Source organism: Pristiophorus japonicus, chromosome 2 (genome assembly GCF_044704955.1).
Source record: "Pristiophorus japonicus isolate sPriJap1 chromosome 2, sPriJap1.hap1, whole genome shotgun sequence".
Lineage (NCBI taxonomy): Eukaryota > Metazoa > Chordata > Chondrichthyes > Pristiophoridae > Pristiophorus > Pristiophorus japonicus.
In genome coordinates, this window is record NC_091978.1 from 259,381,041 (window position 1) to 259,395,051 (window position 14,011).

Sequence of the window (14,011 nt, forward strand, 5' to 3'; positions counted from 1 at the left end):
GACAACCCCTTCATCTCAAGAATCAAGCTGGTGAACCTTCTCTGAACTACCTCCAATGCAAGTCTGTCCCTCCTTAAATGAGGAGACCAAAACTGTACGCAGTACTCCAGGTGTGGGTTCACCAACGCCCTATACAGTTGTAGCAAGACTTCCCTACTTTTATATTCCACCCCCCTTGCAATAAAGGCCAACATTCCATTTGCCTTCTTAATTACTTGCTGTACCTGCATGCTTACTTTTTCCGTTTCATGAACAAGAACCCACAGATCCCTCTGTGCCGCAGCATTTTGTAATCTATCTTCATTTAAATAATAATTTGCTTTTTTCTTTTTCCTAATAAAGTGGATCACTTCACATTTTCCCACATTATACTCCATCTGCCAAATTTTTGCCCACTACTTAGCCAATCTATATCCCTTTGCAGATTCTTTGCATCCTCCTCACAACAGGCTTTCCAACCTATCTTTGTATTATCAGCAAATTTGGCTACATTACACTCGGTCCCTTTATCCAAGTCATTAATATAGATTGTAAATAGTTGAGGCCCCAACACTGATCCCTGTGGCACCCCACTAGTGGCAGTTTGCTAACCTGAAAATGTGACATTTATTCCAACTCTCTGTTTTCTGTTAGTTAGCCAATCCTCTATCCATGCTAATATATTACCCCAACCCCATGAGCTCTTATCTTGTGCAGTAACCTTTTATGTGACACCTTATCAAATGCCTTCTGGAAATCCAAAATACACGACAGCTACGGGTTCTCCTTTATCCACCCTGCTCCTAACATCCTGCAGAAAATTTGTCAAACATGATTTCCCTTTCATAAAGCCATGCTGAATCTGCTTGACTGCATTATGATTTTCTAAATGTCCTGCTACTCCATTCTTACTAATGGACTCCAGCATTTTCCTAATCAGATGTTAGGCTAACTGGTCTATAGATTCCTGCTTTCTGTCTCCCTCATTTCTTAAATAGGGAGGTTACATTTATGGTTTTCCAATCTGCAGGGACTTCTCCAGAATCCAGGGAATTTTGGTAGGCTGCAACCAATGCATCCACTATCTCTGCAGACACTTCTTTTAAGACCCTATGCTGCAGGCCATCAGATCCAGGGGACTTGTCCACCTTTAGTCCCATTAGTTTGTCTTGTACTTTTTCTCTAGTGATAGTGATTATTTAAATCCCTCCCCCCTCAATAGCCCCTCGATTATCAATTTTTAGTGTCTTCTACCATAAAGACCGATACAAAATATTTGTTCAAAGTCTCTGCCATTTCCCTGTTTCCCATTATTAATTCCCCAGTCTCATCCTCTAAGGGACCAACGTTTACTTTAGCAACTCTCTTCCTTTTTATATACCTGTCGACGCTCTTACTGTCTGTTTTTATATTTCTTGCTCGTTTACTCTCATAAACTATCTTCTCTCTATCATTTTTTTAATCGTCCTTTGCTGGTTTCTAAAAAATTCCCAAACCTTTGGCCTTCCACTGTTCTTCGCAACATTGTGTGCCTTTGTTTTTCAATTTGATACCATCCTTTACTTCATTAGTTAGCCATGGATGGTTCATTCTTCTCTGACTCCTGTCACTAGTACTTGTTGTCTTCTACTCTTCAGCTAACTTCCCATCCATTCCCAAGTTTTACCGTAAGCCTTGAGCTCAACTAGTAGACTTTCAGGTGGAACTTCATCAAATTGCCTTTTGGAATGTTGTAGGGTTTTCTAGAGATCACCGACACAATCATTTCCTCAAAGATGGCAAGGATAGGATCTTCCCATTCTAAAGCCATGTCAAATGCTATTTACTAGGTTGCTGTACAGATATTCTCCTCAAGTTTCCTTCTGATAATCAATTCTACTATTTTATGTGCAATTAAAGTAAAACTAATAGGTCTCTAGTTGCTTCTGTCTAAAGCCTTCATAGTATGTTCCTTTGTTCACTGTTCTAACTGAGGCATTTATCTGTTTAAAATAACCAGTTGATAGCTCTTAAATAACTGAACATGGTATAACCGACAAAAAGTGCTGAGAGTTCAAATGCTAAAGGTCACATGGTGTAATTTAAAACTTATTCCACTTTAGATGCAAGTTTATGATTCACAGAAACAAAGGTTTTGAAAGTTAGTGGAGACCTGCCAGTTTGTTATGCTGGATACTTTTGCCAGTGGTGTGTTTTCACAGAATCAGATTCTATGCTACTCTGAAGCTGCAAGCACCCGAAAACTGAGTGGAGCCACCCTTGGACATGGGACAGTGGAAGGAAGGAGACTCAGAAAAAAAAAGGTATCTACTGGGGCAAGGAAATTAGACTTTAAAAAAATAAGTAACAAACACAAAGATCGTTTTACAAATCGGAGTTTTGTCTGCCGGTCGCAGATATTGGAATTTGGGCATGTGCCCTCCATAATTTTCTGTCCATTGAAATTAATTCTCGATATGTGTTCCCAGTGGGCAAAGTTCCACGCTATGGTTGGAATGTGTAAAATTATTCTTAAAATCTGTAACTTGATTTTTTATTACATAGTTATTGGGAGAGTACTTTGAATTAAAAGAACTTCCCCAAAGTCTTTCCTTCCCTATTAAAGTTTATGTGATATGTTCAAAATCAAGAAGACATGATTTATTAACACTGTCAAACATCAGGCATTAATACTGACCTGCGGCACTGCAGTGCTGTCCATCAAGTTGTAGTTGATAACCGGGCAGACACTCGCAATCCCAAGACACTGGATTGTGCAGTGCACAGATCTGGCTACAGCCACCATTATCTGGTGCAGCACAACCTGAAAAAATACTAAATTGGTCATGGAATCATTCATAACTTATAACAAAGCACACCATTCATTGTTTGTCTGGCTTTTTTGTCAACAGGGTTCTCTTTAGAAAATATATTTCTGCTCTAATGATGTCTGATACAGATTAATATACTTAAAATAGCTGGGCATGAGATAGCATTTTATTTTACAAGGAAATAGAAGAGGTATCTGATGAGTGAAACAACACTGTTTTCTGACAAGTAGAATTTTGCTGCACCAGAAACTAACCCTACTCCAAAATTCCCTCATCAGTCATTTATTTACATTTAATATATTTATAACAATTACCATGATGCTACTATTGAGGAAATTAGTATGTAATCTCAACTGGCTTTACACATCTAGAATCTCCAACAGATAATTTGTTAACTAGATTGAAAGAGGTAGGGAGATGTGGGTGAAGTCACAGTCTTGGGTATATAAGAATGTACAAGAACTAGAAAAGGCCAGAGTTTAAAAGCATAGTTCACTACCTATAATCCCTCAGGCTAGAATATTCCTTACCTGGGTGGGTCGGGTGCGGGCAGTTGGAGTGGTGGGCCGCAACCCTTATTTTTCTTGCATCCCACTGCAGAAAATGACTTTGCGCTAATGGGGCCTATTAAGCCCGCCCTGCGCATTACCCGGCCCAATTAAATGGTGCAAGTCTGATGACATCATCGATGACACATTTTCAGCTGGAATATTTAAAGGAGCCATGGCCACATTGCATTTGAAGGTTCATCTAGGAGTGTGCAGTCACTACACTGTAGGTTTTCATTGCTCCAAACACTTGGAGACATGACTGCACAGAGGCTGCACCCAGGTTCTCCGATGACTCTCTCCATATGTTTGTGGAGGGAGTCAGAGCATGCAGGGAGGTCCTCTTCCCTTTGAGTGGGCGGAAGAGACCTGGCTCCAAATTGCAGAGGAGGTGAACAGCAAGCATATGTTCAGGAGGATGTGGGTGTAGTGCCAGAAACGTTAAATTATCTCATTAGATCAGGAAATTAGAACATTGTGGGCTACCTTGACCTGTGAGAGGACACCACCGCAGGTCAGGAGTATAAAGAGCTGCCACTACAACTTTCAGCACGAATCGTCCCAAGTGTGCGACGAATTCGAGGTGGGCGACTGGGTGATGTCATCAAGGCTCAGGTCGCCGGTTAGAGCGTGGGCAGAAACATCGGTGGGGCCCAGGCACAGCAGGAATGTCGGGGCGGATGAGCAGCAAGAGATCGTGGCGGAGGTGCGGCGAATGATTGAGGCAGAAGAGCGGTGAGAGATCATGGCTGATATGTGACAAGAGATGAGTGGTGAGAGATTGTGGCGAAGGTATGGCAAATGTTTGGTGCGGAGATCTGGTGAGAGATCGTGGCGGAAGTGCGGCGAATGTTTGTGGCGGAGCAGCGGCGAGAGATCGTGGCGGAGGTGCGGCAAATGAGGGTGCGGGGCCCAGAAGAGCCGAGGGCCCAGGGGCAGCACGGGCCTGCCCACACTGCGATATGTGTGCGCACTAGGTCCGTGCAGCAGAGCAGGTCTCCTGTAGTCCTGGTTTAGCCTTACCACTGGATAAAAGTCTAGCTCTGTCAAGCCCATGCGGTGGCTGATGTACAACAATCATCACACGTTAAAATAATCCAAGCACAGGCTTCTTCCATCCCTGGAGTACAGGACTGGAATACCGGGTCCTTCACTAAAACATCTATGAACTCATCCCTTTTGATGTGGAAGCAGGACATCCTCATTCGAGGTACCGCCTACAATGATGATGAGATCAAGAAAGGTGAGTGCAAAGCCACACTCAACTTCATCTTGCTGTGCCTCTCATCACATCCCCATCACTCTGCCTTCCCAACCCTACTCCTGCACATCATTACACACAGCAAACCATCTTGCATGTCCACCCATCCCTCTCTCTCCATCTATATTATCACATCCCCATCTTACTAGCCACCCCTTGCATTCACCCTCATCCTAATGCAATCATACTACTAACACACACGGAGGCCATTTGGCATTGCCACCCCAAATTCCAGTATGTGCTACCGGCAGGCTTTCTCTAAAGGTGTAGCAGGTTCCACCAGCTACTGCCCCTCCTCGTCTTCCAGCGGATGCTCCTCCTCCTCCTCTGAAGAGGCTACGCGCTCAGTGCCTTGTCCTTCATGCAGCGCTAATCCTCGCTGCGACACTATATTGTGCAGGGTACAAATGACCACGATGATTCTGGAGACCCTGGCTGGTGTGTACTGAAGGGCTCGTCCAGATCTGTCAAGGCATCTTAAGTGCATTTTCAGCATGCCTATTGTTGTGTATGGAGAAAGAGTCAGACTGAACACTGAGCTCAAAGTGAAGTGTGACCTTAGTCTTTTATTGCAGGTCTCCAGAGTGCCTCTCCAACCTGTGAAGCCTCTTTAAATACCTGTGCTCCCAAGGGATTATGGGATCCCTTGGGACTCCAGGGGATGAGCCCTCTGGTGGCTGTACAAAGTAAATACAAGTTTAAATGTATAACAACACTCCCCCCCCACCCCCCCACCCCCGCCAAAGTCAATAGTAACTATTTACAATGTGAGTCGATCTGGGGCACTTCTTGATCGTCTCGGTGTGAAAGCTGGTGTTGTTGAATCATTTGTTGGGCAATCGCTGGGCTGCTGTGGATGATGGGTTCTGCTTTGTGGTCAATCGTGGTGCCGGTTTCCACTGGTGTGTATGTTGGGGGATCAAAAAAGGTAGGGTCCAAGGTGGGTTGCTCAGGATAGTCCGTGAATCTGAGTTTGATTTGGTCCAAGCGTTTCCGGTGAATGAGTCCATTTGAAAGTTTGACCCAAAACACCCTGCTCCCCTCTTTGGCAACGACAGTGCTGGGAAGCCACTTGGGACCTTGTCCATAATTTAATACAAATAGAGGATCATTGATTTCAATCTCGCGTGACACATTTGCGCTATCATAGTATGCACTTTGTTGAAACCGCCTGCTCTCTACCTGTTCATGTAGATCAGGGTGAACTAACAAGAGCCTTGTCTTAAGTGCTCTTTTCTTGAGCAGTTCAGCACGTGGGATCCCAGTGAGTGAGTGTGGACTCGTGCGGTAGCTAAGCAGGACTCAGGATAGGCGAGTCTGCAGTGAGCCTTCAGTTACCCTCTTCAAGCCTTACTTGATGGTTTGCACTGCTCTCTCTGCCTGACCATTGGACGCTGGTTTAAACGGGGCAGATGTGACATGCTTGATCCCGTTATGAGTCATGAATTCTTTCAACTCAGCACTAGTAAAACATGGCCCGTTGTCACTCACCAGGACATCGGGCAGGCCATGTGTGGCAAACATGGCCCGCAGGCTTTCAGTAGTGGCAGCGGACGTGCTAGCCAACATTATCTCACATATAATCCACTTGGAATACGCATCTACAAACACAAGGAACATTTTACCCAAGAACGGGCCTGCATAGTCGATGCGTACCCTAGACCACGGTTTGGAGGGCTAAGACCATGAACTTAGTGACGCCTCCCTGGGTACATTGCTTAACTGCAAGCATGTATTACATCTATGAATGCATCGATACCAGGCGACCACACGTGGGATCTGGCTATCACTTTCATCATTATGATGCCTGGGTGGGTACTGTGGAGGTCATTGATGAAGGTGTCTCTGCCCTTCTTGGGGACCACGACTCGACTGCCCCACAGAAGGCAGTCTGCCTGTATTGTCATTTCATCTTTGCGCCGCTGGAACGGCGTTAGCTCTTCCTGCATTTCCACTGGGACACTGGACCAGCTCCCGTGAAGCACACAGCTTTTGACAAGAGATAATAAGGTGTCCTGTCTTGTCCAGGTTTTGATCTGCTGGGCAGTGACAGGTGATTGCTCACTCTCAAATGCATCCATAACCATGGCTAGATCTGCGGGCTGCGCCATTTCCACTCCCGTGGTGGGCAATGGCAGCCTCCTGAGAGCATCGGTGCAGTTTTCTGTGCTTGGCCTGTGGCAGATGGCATAGTTGTATGCGAACAATGTGAGCGCCCATCTCTGGATGTGGGCCGATGTGTTGGTATTTATCCTTTTGCTCTCGGAAAATAGGGATATCAGTGGTTTATGGTCAGTTTCCAATTCGAATTTTAGCCCAAACAGGTATTGATGCATTTTCTTTACCCAATAAACACACGCTAACGCTTCTTTCCCGATCATGGTCTAGGCTCTCTCAGTCTTAGACAGTCTCCTGGATGCATAAGCAACCGATTGCAGTTTCCCGAAATCATTAGCTTGTTGCAATACACACCCGACGCCATATGACGACGCAACACATGCTAGTACCAAATGCTTACATGGATCATACAACACAAGCAATTTGTTTGAGCAAAACCATTTTCTCGCTTTGATAAAGGCATTTTCTTGGCTTTTGCCCCAAACCCATTCGTCCCCTTTTCGTAGTAAGACATGCAGTGGTTTTAACAGTGTGCTGAGACCCGGTAAGAAGTTACCAAAGTAGTTCAGGAGTCCCAGAAATGACCGCAGCTCCGTCACGTTCTGTGGCCTCGGTGCATTCTCGATTGCCTCCGTCTTCGCGTTGGTGGATCTGATGCCGTCCGCCGCAACCCTCCTTCCCAGGAATTCCACTTTAGGCGCCAGGAAAATGCACTTCGAGCGTTTTAACCTGACCCCCACGCGGTTGAGTCGAATAAAAACCTCCTTCAGGTTCTGCAGATACTTGACTGTGTTCCGACCTGTGACCAAGATGTCGTTCTGGAAGACCACAGTGTGCGGGACTGACTTCAGTAAGCTTTCCATGTTTCTCTGGAATATCACCGCCACCGATCGGATTCCAAACGGGCATCTGTTATAAACAAAAAGACCTTTGTGCGTGTTGATGCAGGTGAGGCCTTCGATGATTTCTCTGGTTCCTGCGTCATGTAGGCCGAAGTCAGATCCAGCTTCATGAACATCTTTTCTTCCACCAGCATTGCAAAGAGGTTGTCGGCTTTTGGTAGTGGGTATTGGTCCTGCAGGGAGAAACAATTGATAGTTACTTTGTAATCGCCACAGATTCTGACGGTGCCATCTCCCTCGAGGACTGGGACGATAGGACTGGCCCACTCGTTGAACTCAATCGGGGAAATTATGCCCTCTCTTTGCAGCCGGTCTAGCTCGATCTCTACCCTTTCTCTCATCGTGTACAGTACTGCTCTCGCCTTGTGATGGATGGGTCACGCCCCCGGAATTAGGTGGATCTACACGTTTGCTCCTTGGAATTTCCCAATGCCTGGTTCGAACATGGAAGGAAATTTGTTTATGACCTGGGCACACGAAGTGTCGTCAGCGGGCGATAGCGCTCGAACATCGTCCCAGTTCCAGCGTATTTTTCCCAGCCAGCTCCTGCCGAGCAGCGTGGGACCATCGCCTGTACCACCCAGCGTGGTAGCTTGTGCACTGCTCCATCATAGGAAACCTTTACGGTAGCACTGCTGATTACAGGAACCAGTTCTTTCGTGTAAGTTCTCAGTTTCGTGCGAACTGGAGTTAAGACTGGCCTTGAGGCCTTGTTGTATCACAACCTTTCGAAAGTCTTTTTGCCCATAATGGACTGGCTCGCACCTGTGTCCAGCTCTATTGACACTGGGAGTCCATTTCGTTCAACATTCAGCATTATCGGGGGACAATTCGTGGTGAATGTATGCACCCCATGTACCTCTGCCTCCTCAATTTGAGGCTCTGTTTTGTCGTGATCCTCTGTGGATCTGTCCTCCTCTGCAACATGGTGGTTTGCAGGTTTAACAGGCTTTGCAGCTCGCCTGCACACTCGTTGGAGGTGTCCCATTGTTCCACAGCCCTTGCAAACGTATCCTTTGAATCGGCATGAATGGAACTGATGATCACCCCTGCATCGCCAACAAAGTGTTAATGGCCTTGCATTCATCACCCTTGATGGTGGACTCTGAGACATCTGCGGACATGTAGCTGCAGGTATGTGAGTCCTGCCCTGTACGTTACGATTCGAAAACAACATCACTTTGTTCACAGTACTTGTAGCAGCACTTGTGTGCTGAGAGATTTGCTTTATATTGTCACTGGTGGCAATGAATGCCTGGGCTATCACTATGGCCTTACTCAAGGTTGGGGTCTCTACAGTCAAAAGTTTATGAAGTATGGTTTCGTGGCCAATGCCAAGTACGAAAAAGTCTCTGAGCATATGCTCCAAATGTCCTTCAAATTCGCAATGTCCTGCAAGGTGTCTTAGCTCGGCGACATAACTCGCCACTTCCTGGCCTTCAGTCCTTTTGTAAGTGTAGAACCGGTACCTCGCCATCAGAGTGCTTTCCTTTGGGTTCAAATGCTCTCGGACCAGTGTGCACAAATCGTCGTACAATTTGTCCATGGGTTTCGCTGGAGTGAGCAGATTCTTCATGAGGCCATACGTTGGTGCCCCACAGACGGTGAGGAGGATCGCCCTTCGTTTGGCAGTGTTCTCTTCCCCATCTAACTCATTGGCCACAAAATATTGGTCGAGTCGCTCCACAAAAGTTTCCCAAACATCTCCCTCCGAGAATTTCTCCAGGACGCCCACTGTTCTCTGCATCTGTATCTCGTCGCCAGTTGTTGTGTATGGAGAAAGGGTCAGACTGAACAATGTGAGCTCAAAGTAAAGTGTGACCTTAATCTTTTATTGCAGGTCTCCAGAGTGCTTCTCCAACCTGTGAAGCCTCCTTAAATACCTGTGCTCCCAAGGGATTATGGGACTCCAGGGGACGAGCCCTCTGTACAGAGTAAATACAAGTTTACATATATAACACCTATAGTCTGTTCTATGACACATCTGGTGGAAATGTGGCTTTCATTATATTTCTCTTGGGCCTCAGTACTTGGCCTCCTCAGGGGTGTCATCAGCCACGTCTTCAGTGGATAGCCCTTGTCTCCAAGCAGCCAGCAGGAAAGTCTGTTTGGAGGAGCGAAGAGCTGAGGTAGGGTGGACTGGTGCAGGATGAAAGAGTCATGGCAGCTGCCAGGAATTTGGCACACATTCATGATCTTTCTATGATTGCAGACAAGCTGCACATTGAGGGAGTGGAAGCCCTTGCGGTTGGCAAAGACTCCTGGGCTATGATGAGGTGCCCTGATGTCCACATGTGTGCATTTGATGATGCCCTGCACCCGTGGGAAGCCAGCCAGAGTGGCAAAGCCAAGCGCCCACTCAGTAACACTGGCTTCATCAGTGCCAAAGTTGATATAATTGATATAATTAGCTGACTTGTCAAAGAGGGCATCGGTGATCTGTGTGATGTATCTGTGGGCGGCCGACTGCAAGATGACACAAATGTCTGCTGCAGATGCCTGGAAGGAGCCTGAGGTGAAGAAGTTAAGGGTGCTGGTGACTTTGACAGCCACTGGTAAGGCATGTCCACCCTCTCCTCTGGGCTGCAGGTCTTGCTCCAGCAATGTGCAAATTTCTGCAACGACCTGGCACAAGAACCTGAGCCTCCTTTGGCACTGTTGCTGAGTCATGTTGGGAAGCTCATCCTCTGCCTGTATACCCTGCGTTGGAGGTACTGTCTCTGGTGTGGTGTAGCCCTGCGCTGATTCCCTCTGTACTGAGGTGCATCAGGTCATTGAGGAGAAGGTTGGTGGTGGTGTTGTTGGTGCTGCTGGTGTGCCGGTGCTGCTGGTGTTGGTGCTCATTTTGGTCCAATTCTGAGGACCAAGGTGAGACAATATAAACGACACCCATGCTGATGGAATAGATGGCAGGTCAAGTAGAGATCAGAGAAGAAATCAGTTAATGGTGAGATAGGTTGTACCAATGAGGTGAGACTATATGGCGACTTTGCATCTGCAAAACTAAATCTGTGCTGGCAATGCTGTCAGGAACAGCTTCTGCCTGAGGAAAGTGATCGGCTGTGAGGTGGGAGGTTTTATAATACATGACATGCTGTCATCTAATCAACTGGAGGAATGACCACTCAACTCCTACCTCAGGCTGACAGACGTGGCTCCCGAGTTGCGTGATTCCCGTGGGCAGCCTGGAAAATTTAAAAGATAAGCTAAAAAAAGGCATTTAAGGGTCTGACAACAAGGTGATAATGATTTAAATTAACTCATCCGCCTCTGCCATTCGAGTCGCTACCGAATAGGCAAACGCGCCTGAGGGAAAGGCACGTTGGGGCAGGATGACGGTGGGTTGTCGACCCGCTCCAACTTGTTTCAAATTTCCCACCATCCGATCATGCCAGCACGTACCCCATAAAATTCCAGCCTCAGTTGTTCTTTTCACTAAATGCCTGCCCAGTTCCCTCTTAAAATTACTGATGTGATCAGCCTCGATTGCCTCTTGTGGTATGTCTATTTACAGGGTAGACCCAGGAAGAAATGTTCCCAATGCATACCTGATGTTCCCAAGGCACTGAGCACCAAGTTCAACAGAAATAATCAGGGTCATCAAATGAATAATACATCATCTGCATAATGTAAGGACATAGGAAGAAGAAAATTTCATTTTAGTTTTTTTTAGCCTATTTCTTCACCCAGCTCCTCTTTCACAGATTTATTTTTAACTTCACTGTCTGAAACCCATAGATGCCTACTCTTTGCTGAGTCAGACATTCATTTAATTTCATTTAGAATGCTGCATATATGTCAGTATTTATTGTACTAATTAGTGGGGTATGGGATGCCTCATTAAACTGTCCAACCTATTAAAAACATTTAATGGCAGACCAAAGATGGTATTGGCCCATAATTTGAGGTTAATGTAGGGTTTCCTAAACCGAATCTGGAACACACAGGGTGGGAGCACAGTAACGTATCCTGGATGGAAAATGTCAGTTGCGCAATGTAGCGAGGCAATTTTTTTTAGCAGCTTATATTTTAACAGTTGTCCTTATAACTCTTTTGATTGGAGAACAAATTAAACAGTTAAATCAAGTGGCCCCCGATCTGGGGGACACTCCAGACACTTATAACTGCCCTCTTTTAGTTGTCCTTATACACTGAAAATGCAAAACAAATGTGCATGTAATTACCGCAGATGTGACATCACACTATTAAAGCACATTCAAACACCTGACACCCTTCCCGTGACTGAGGTCACACCTGCCCCCCCCACAGTGTCTAGGTTTAGCCCTCCACCCCTTCCCCCAGTGACTGTGACTGCACCCTCCCCCGTGGCCTCTCCCTCACCCACTCCGGTTACCGTACACTCAGGTACTTCCAGCGTTGACAAACCAGCAGCAGGAGCTGGCCGGCAACTCAGAAACAACAACTGGTGCATGTGCTGTGAGTCACTCTGGCCGTTGTAGAAGTTGTTGTTTAATTTAGCCTTACAGCCATTGCAGCGCGCACACGCACCAGAGGTTCCAAAGGCACATGTGGCTCACCGCAAATCTGTGACCTCAACCATCCAGTTCTCCGTGTAGAGAAGGTCAGGAGATCAGGAAAGAGGGATACGGAGAGGGGTTCTGAGGGGAGGGGATCAGAGAGGAGCGAGAGGAACTCAGAGGGTGGGGAGAGGAAATCAGAGGGGGGAAAGGAGAGGGGAGAGAGAGGAGCTCGGAGTGGGGAGAGAAGAGGAGCTTAGGGAGGGGGAGGGAGGATAAGGTCAGGAACCCCGGAGGAGGGTGCGGAAGAGGAGGTGGTCAAACACAGTGGGGGGGTGCTGTGGTTAGAGCATGGAGAAACTAGTGGGGATGGAGTAAGAATGTGATCCAGGTCTAAAGGGGGAGGGATGAGAGTGCAAACAAAATCAAGATAGGAAGACGGATCATGTTCTCCCCCTTCTGTTAGAGGTGGAGCATGTTCTCCCAACTGGATAATTGAATGATTTCCTTCCTGTTATGTTCAGAATAAGTCCACAAGACTGTACATCTTATGCTCAAACTGTTGTGACCTTGGTCTCTTTATTGTAACTCCAGAGTGAGGAAGCAGCATGGTGGACTACCTTTTATACCTGCTTGCCCAGGGTATGCAGGTGACCCTTGTGTCCCCTGGTGGCAAGTCTTACACATTAGTAATGTTTACATACATAACATCATTCCCCCCCCCCCAAAAGTCTTTGATACAAGTTATTTACAAGTTGAGACGATCCGGGGCTCTGCGTTCCCGGGTTGATTGACTGACTGAGTTGAAGTCCTGGCATGGGTGAGTCGGTCAGATCATTGCTGCGCTGCGGTGTGGCTGGTCTGATCGGATTGTCGGGCATGTTGGGTTCATCCTCGTGGTTGACCGCGAGGTCGATTGCTGGTTGGGTGTGTGTGGGTGGATCATTGATGGTAATGTCCTCTTCAAATTGTTCTTGGTTGTCGGTGAACCGCAGTTTGGTCTGATCCAAGTGCTTTCTGCACGTTTGTCCATTCAAAAGTTTGACAACAAACACTCTATTCCCCTCCTTGGTTAACACAGTGCCAGCATCCCATTTGGGACCATGACCGTAATTAAGAACAAACACAGGGTCATTAACCTCAATGTCACGTGATACAGCTGCGTGATCGTGGTGCATTTAATGCCGGTGATGCCGGGTTTCTACATGATCATTGAGATCCGGGTGGACTAAGGAGAGCCTGGTTTTGAGTGCTCTCTTCATTAGCAATTCTGCAGGGGGATCCCCGGTAAGCGAGTGGGGTCGTGTACAGTAGCTGAGCAGAATCCGAGATAACCGGGTCTGCAGGGAACTGTCTGTCACGCATTTCAAGCTCTGTTTGATGGTTTGGACTGCCCGTTCCACTTGACCATTGGATGCGGGCTTAAACGGTGCAGACCTGACCTGCTGGATGCCATTGCAGGTCATGAACTCGTTGAATTCCGAGCTGGTGAAACATGATCCATTGTCACTAACAAGGACATCGGGCAAACCAAGGGTGGCGAACATGGTCCTGAGGCTTTCAATGGTGGCAGTGGACGTACATGACGATTGTGAGATCCCTTGGGACTCCAGGGGTTAGGCCCTCTGGTGGCTACACAAGCCATATACATGTTTACACATATATATCAACACTCCCGCACAAAGTCAATCGTGTAACTATTTACAAGGTGAGTCGATCTGGGACATTTCTTTCCCTGGTTGATTGTCTCGGTGCAAATGCTGATTTTCGTGAATCGTTTGTTGGGCCCTCGCTGGGCTGCTGTGAAGATGGCCTTGCTGGGCTGCCTGGTGTGGTGAGTCCTGCTGGGCTGCTGTGGGTGATGGGTTCTGCTTCATGGTCAAACACGGGGTCGGTTGTCGCTGGTGTGTATGTT

At 46.9% G+C, this 14,011-nt stretch overlaps 1 protein-coding gene across 1 annotated transcript in view; it reads right to left on the reverse strand.

The window, feature by feature from the left end:
* Positions 1-14,011, reverse strand: part of egf (epidermal growth factor) — a 231,298-nt gene that overhangs the window by 120,438 nt on the left and 96,849 nt on the right. Inside the window, 1 exon segment of the mRNA XM_070861900.1 lies at positions 2,657-2,782. Within this exon segment, the coding sequence (XP_070718001.1) occupies positions 2,657-2,782 (126 nt within the window).